The 6,519-nt window shown below is 49.4% G+C and overlaps 1 protein-coding gene across 1 annotated transcript; it reads right to left on the reverse strand.

Annotated features, from left to right (window-relative positions):
• Positions 1 to 232: 232 nt before the first annotated feature.
• Positions 233 to 3,898, reverse strand: LOC149917223 (uncharacterized). The gene has a single exon (XM_090143719.1). It carries the CDS (start codon positions 3,486 to 3,488, stop codon positions 468 to 470), a length of 3,021 nt encoding a protein of 1,006 aa, XP_089999845.1. The 5' UTR covers positions 3,489 to 3,898; the 3' UTR covers positions 233 to 467.
• Positions 3,899 to 6,519: the final 2,621 nt, after the last annotated feature.

Genomic DNA, 6,519 nt, shown 5'->3' on the forward strand with positions numbered 1-6,519 from the left:
GGAATGTGGCAGGAATGTGGGCAGGAAAAGTGTTTCCTTATCATACCCTGCTTCATTTACAACATGGACAGGTGTTGAGTAGATTATTTATTTAATTTGGCTGCACAGCAGAGACCTTTATAAATTGTTGTAGTAGTCTCTCATTGTTCGTCCTCTGCCGACCGAGGGCGCCACTTGCCAGCGAAACCGACCCCAACCGGGCCGGGGCCAAATGCTCACACAGACCCCAGAGTGCGTGAGGCAAAATGGCGTTTATTAAAATGTGGTAGGCACTTAAATATTCTTGTCCCGCTTTGTCCACACCCCTTGCTTACCTGCTGTCCTATTGTGGGGCAGCGTTTGGCAAGCCCTGAGCATAGGAAACCTGACCCCGTCACATACCGTTTCCTCGCCACGCCTACTACATCTCCCCCTCCCTATGCTCAGGAATATCCCGTAACAGCGCGATCGCAACGCAAGTACATCTCTCACAACTGTTCCTTCGTTTTGTGATACAGAATCCGTTGGTCCATAACTTGCCACATGATCCTTGTGAGGCAATTCTGGAAACACATGATTATGCACGGCAAAATGGCCGCAATACAAATTATTGCGAGCAATACTAGCGCAACTACCTTAATAATTTTCGCAACCCATCCTCCAAAGTTGCCAAACACACTTCTCAGCCAGTCCCCGATGGGGTCGTCCTCCACTTGGATCTTCTCCGTATGGTCTCGCAGGGCTTTCAGCGCTTTATGGATGGATACACTGTGGTCGCTAAGATTGAAGCAACACATTCCTTCTAGGTCTTCACATCCATGCCCCTGTGCCAGGAGCAAGAAGTCGATGGCTGCTCTGTTTTGCAGCACCGCATGCCGAATGCTGTTTGTGTCTTCTAGCATCGCATTCAATATTAATGTTGTTAAATTCGCCTGCTTAGCTGACCAACATGCTAGGCGTTCTATCTGAGCCAAGCTCTGTGCTGCAGCAACCCCAGGGGCGAAAAATGATGCGAATATCCGTGCTGTGGCACTCCATAACTCTACCTCATCGTTACAATTCTCCGGGAGAGGGCTCGAACGCTTTCGGCGACGATGGTGACCCGTGATGCTCGGGCCATACTGCATCCATGTCGTGAAATTCGGAGACAGTAATGTCAGTTCCCCTAGGTAACAGGGTCCCCCTAAGGCATTGTGCGGGATGCCCTGCCAGGCTCTATCCCCACAAATCAAGAAGATTCCAGGGGGCAACGCCTTAGCCGTTTTGTTATTCCATAGCACCTCGTTGACCCCCCGTTTGAAAGTGAACCCATACCCATAAAAGTCCCAAACTGCCGTACAATTAAATGAGGATCTACCGCTAGATTTAGAAAGGACCCCACCCTTTGACAAGCAGGTTGTATTGCGCCCTGTGAAGACCCGTGTTTCATTTTTGGTATACCCGCAATAACCCGAAGTAATGGAGAAAGCCTCCGTGTTCACAGGACTGACCACAGTCCAAGAGGTCTCGTTGTATGGCTTCAGCCGCGGATCTGTGCCTGCCCACCGGGCAATTAAGCCCTGCAGTTGTATCCGAGCAGACACACCCCGCAGGTAATCTCGCCCCAACAGGGTTCCCGGTACCTGCGCTACCAGCGGGGTCAGCAGGACGGGCTTCTCCAGGGAACCGTCTCTGTTGACCACGATTATCTCGATCTGCTTGGCTGACCTCCGCGTTGGAGCAGTTCCCCCCACTCCCGCTATAGTTTGAGTGGCCCCCGTTGGCCACGTGGGCGGCCAGTCGGACTCCGCAAAAATCGTCACATCCGCTCCTGAGTCCACCAGGGCGGTAAGGAAAATAGATCGCGGCCCTGGGGAGCCAGCGGGAAGCTCCGTAATTGCGGCTGTAATCTTCACCAAGGGGCGCTCCCCGCAGCTCAACGATAGCGCAGCTAGTGGCAGGCCTAGATCCAAAGCCCGCCTTTCCTGAGAATCCCGTGAATCGTAAGAGGGACCCTCATCCCCCCTACCTCGAGATCGCAGCCCACGAGCTCTACATTGCGGTGCAGTGTGACCTCTCCTCCCGCACATTTGGCACACTATACCCCCGTTGCTCTTACACTGTGCCTTAAAATGACCTAATTGACCGCACCTGAAGCATGGCCCAGGCGGGCAATCTGGACTCTGCCGCCCGGCAACCCCATGCGCTAGCATCACCTCAGCTACCGCTGCAGCAACCTCGCTTGCCACTGATGATTGAGACTTTTGCTTGTCCATCACATACTTAAGGACCTCACCGGGGGTGTGGAACCTGTCTGGCGCCACCCGTAATAGAGCCCGTACGTCCGAGCTCGACTTTTGATAGAGGCAATCCAGGATCACGGGGCCGTGCACTGCCCTAGGCAGCTCCGATCCCTCCACTGCCTTGATCAACCTATCCGCAAAATCCTGGAAGGATTCAGTGGGACCTTGTGCAATCTCCGTCCACGGAGTAGACGGCTCAGCATTTCTTGCGAGCCTTCTGAACGCCTCAAGGGCAGCGTCTGTAGTGGCTATTAGTTCCCCGGGCCTCAGCTCCGCAAGCTGGGCATGTGCAGTGATCATACCCGGCGTACTACCCGTCAATCTCTGCAGGTTAGACGCGTGAAGCGGATTCCCCTGATCGTTCTGGGCTGTAACCAGCATTTGTCTAAGTCTAGCCTGCCATTCCTCCTTCCAAAGCGTATACTGCACCGGTTTCAAAATCATGCGCATCAGATTCTCAATATCGTATGGTAACAGGGGTCCCGGCAATATTAATGTCTCCAAGGCGTTCATTGTCAGGGGGGACTTCAATCCTTTCTTTTCAACTGCCTCAAGCACCCTCGCTATCGCTTTCGGGTCCAGCGGGACCCAGATCGGGTTATCATCATCGGAAATCACTACCGGAAATGCCTCCGGGTTCGCAAGGCCCCGGTCTTGTGCCTCCTCCTTTACTTTAGCCCAATCAGTCAGCAGACGCCCGTCCCTCCCCCCTTTGGGACGAAGCCCCGCCCTTGCCTTTTCTTCTTCCAAAGAAGGATATAACGACCGCGGAGGGTAGGGCGGGGGCGGAGCGGGCGGAGTGGGCGGAGCGGTTGGTAGACATGCGGTCGGGAGTTCCTCTTCCCCGCCCTTCGCCGCGGCGACCGTCGCCATCTTGTCCGCCACGCTTTGGTCGTCAGTACTGCAAGGTAGCAAAGACCCGCCCCCCGGAGCCCTTTCCACCCCTTTTTCCACCTTAAGCTTACCCTCCTCTTTAGCCGCCTTAAGGGCTCCAAGTATCAAGCCCCAGGTTTTAAGTTCAGCAGCCTTTTGGTTATTCATGGTGCGTTGGCATAAAGCCGAGGTGAGCGAATCCCACCTACCCGAATCCAGCACTTGCTGAGGGGAGTCCAGCTCCCCTCCCTTTTTTAAAACCGAAAGCACCGCGGCTACCTCCTTCTTTGAAGGGGTATTTTTGCCGCAGTAGTCCTTACAAAACTGCAAAAGTACCTTAATAATCTGTTCCATGGTTACACACGCGACCTGCCGCCACTTCACAGGCTCTTCTCCGCGATGTGTCTTCCGTGAGCGACCTGCCGCCACTCCGCAGGCTCTTCTCCGCTTCACGGGCACGCCGGGTGGTTAACCCTCGATAGGCAGATCACGTCGGGGTCACCACTTGTTGTAGTAGTCTCTCATCGTTCGTCCTCTGCCGACCGAGGGCGCCACTTGCCAGCGAAACCGACCCCAACCGGGCCGGGGCCAAATGCTCACACAGACCCCAGAGTGCGTGAGGCAAAATGGCGTTTATTAAAATGTGGTAGGCACTTAAATATTCTTGTCCCGCTTTGTCCACACCCCTTGCTTACCTGCTGTCCTATTGTGGGGCAGCGTTTGGCAAGCCCTGAGCATAGGAAACCTGACCCCGTCACATACCGTTTCCTCGCCACGCCTACTACAATAAATCAAGTGATTTTATAGTCGAGCTGACATTATCACGAGCAAGAACTGTTTGTATCAGTTAGTTTAAGATGCTTGCTTCAAAGTCAACCATGCATTTAACACTTAACAACAAAATTAATGAGCAGACACTGGCGGCCTCTGAGGGAACAAGTGGTACTGGTGGAAGTTCTTTCAGAGAAGAATCCCCATAAAACAATACCAAATGACATTCTAACTGAAATAAGAATGGGATCTGAAACCTTGAGAGCTGAAATAGTTTCAGCTTTAAGGTTTAAAAACATAAAATCCTTCATATTGATATCTGGGCTCATGCAGACAAAACTGCCTGGATGAAGTACTGTTCTCTGAATGAGAAATTTCAGGGCTGATCCAAACTGGAGAATACAAATTGGTCTTAGTCTGATATCAAAACAGCCAGGGGAATAACTCTATCCTTCCCTGAATAGAAATATTCCATGCAATTCCTTCATCAGCTGGAAAGGAAGAGGTGAAGCCTGAGTATGTTCCCAAGTGGGATAACAAGGATTGGCAACTGATAGTGCACACATCTGCTTTGCTTTCCAATGGCAAAGCAATGCTCTTTATCCAGTTACCCATTTTGAGGTATTCCAGGCAAATATTATGGACATAGGTACAGTGTTGCTTACTCTTGGTCTCAGCTAATACTTTAGGGTAAGACCTGGACTGATACTATTGCTACCACTGTACTAATGCTTTGCTGAGAAGATAGGGCACTGTTGCCATATAATTATTATAGATTTCTATTCCTAGAAAAAGATGTAAGTTTTTTTCTTGTGGCCGAGGTATGTTAGATCTCATCTGTGCTTTGCCTTATAGACAAAGGTCTATGCTTATCAAAATAATGACTACAAGAGTGCAATGGACACTTATGGTTGAGGGTAAAATATGGGTGTTTTTCAGGGAGTTTACTATGGAAACAAAGATTCTTTGTCAATCTTCAAATCAAGATGTAGGAATATAATGCCCTAGCCCATGCTGAAGACCAGAACCAGCAGAAGTGAATTTATGCCTGCCTTTAGCTGTTCAGTTTGCAGTCTAGTGTCTTAACACAAACTCACACATTCATCAGCAGGTTAAACTGAGATGCCAGGCTGGAAATGGAAGCAGCTGAAATGGAAACACAAAGTCTCTTCCTGAAAATCCTCTTTCTTCCTTCTCTAAGCCCTGCCAAACATTTCATCCATTCATTCAAATTCCCATAGTTTCTTACTGGCTTTCTGATACTGAGGAGGTGGAGTTGAATGCAGTGATAGACAACTGGGCCCCTGTTAAAATACAGATTTTTTTTTTTTGAAGGCTTGAAAAAAATTGCCTTCTTTTTATATCACAGTTCTGTAGAAATCAATCCAAGTGGGGCTCACTAAGTGATAAAAGGAAAATCTTCCTAAGCTATGGGTTTGGATTCCCACTTTCACTGCTGTGATTTTATTGAGACGTATTTCCAAGAGAAAAAAACCTCTTTGCAGCACAGGAGTTCAGTATGTAAAACTTTGATTAACCACCTTTATGAGTACTATTTTCAACGCCAACTAACTGTGTAGAACTGAAACATGAAGACCAATTTCTAGGATGCCTTGACCACGATCAGAATTTCAGTTATCAGACAGAGGCATCCCAACAAAGATGTTAACTGAATCTGCAGAACATGATGACCTGGAAAGAGCTCTGCTTGATTTTCAGGTGAGGCCATACAATCAAGGTACCATAGAATATCTTGGGTTCGAAGGGCTCACAAGGATCATCAAGCTCCAACCCCCCTGCTACAGGCAGAGCCACCAGCCTCCAGATCTGGTACTAGACCAGGCTGTCCAGGGCCCCATCCTACCTGGTCTTGAACACCTCCAGGGACACAGCATGCACAGCCTCTCTGGGCAACCTGTTCCAGCACCTCGCCACTCTCTCTGTAAAGAACTTCTCCTTGACATCTAATCTAAACCTTGCCTCCTTGAGTTTAAAACCTCCTTTCCCTAACACTGTCTACCCTTGTAAAAAAAGTAAAAAGACTGTCTATTCTCCTTTTTATAATCCTCTATTAAATAGTGAAAGGCTGCAATGAGGTCACCCTGCAGCTTTCTCTTCTTCAGGCTGAACAAGCCCAATTCCCTCAGCCTGTCTTTCTAGGAGAGGTGCTCTAGCCCTCTGATCTTCTCTGTGACCCTCCTCTGGACCCTCTCCAACAGCCCCACATCCTTCCTGTATTGGGGGCCCCAGACCTGGATGCAGAACTCCAGATGGGGCCTCACGAGGGCAGAGTAGAGTGGGACAATGACTTCCTTTTTCCTTCTGGCCACATCTCTTTTGATGCAGCCCAGGATACCATTGGTCTTCTGAGCTACAAGACCACACTGCTGGCTCATATTAAGCTTTTCATCCATCAGGACGCCCCAGGTCCTTCTCCACAGTGTCATGAAAACCGATTTCCTAATTCTTTCCAATTATATACAGCCTTCTCAGCAAACACTCTTGTGGAATACTGGAGAAGAAAAGGAGGAAAGCAAGCAGAAACAGGAAGTTCTAGTATCTTGTATAGTATTCTTATCTACTCAATTCTACATAGCTCCTTGAGGATAATCTG

This window comes from Phasianus colchicus, chromosome 7, assembly GCF_987193195.1.
Source record: "Phasianus colchicus chromosome 7, bPhaCol1.hap1.1, whole genome shotgun sequence".
NCBI lineage: Eukaryota > Metazoa > Chordata > Aves > Galliformes > Phasianidae > Phasianus > Phasianus colchicus.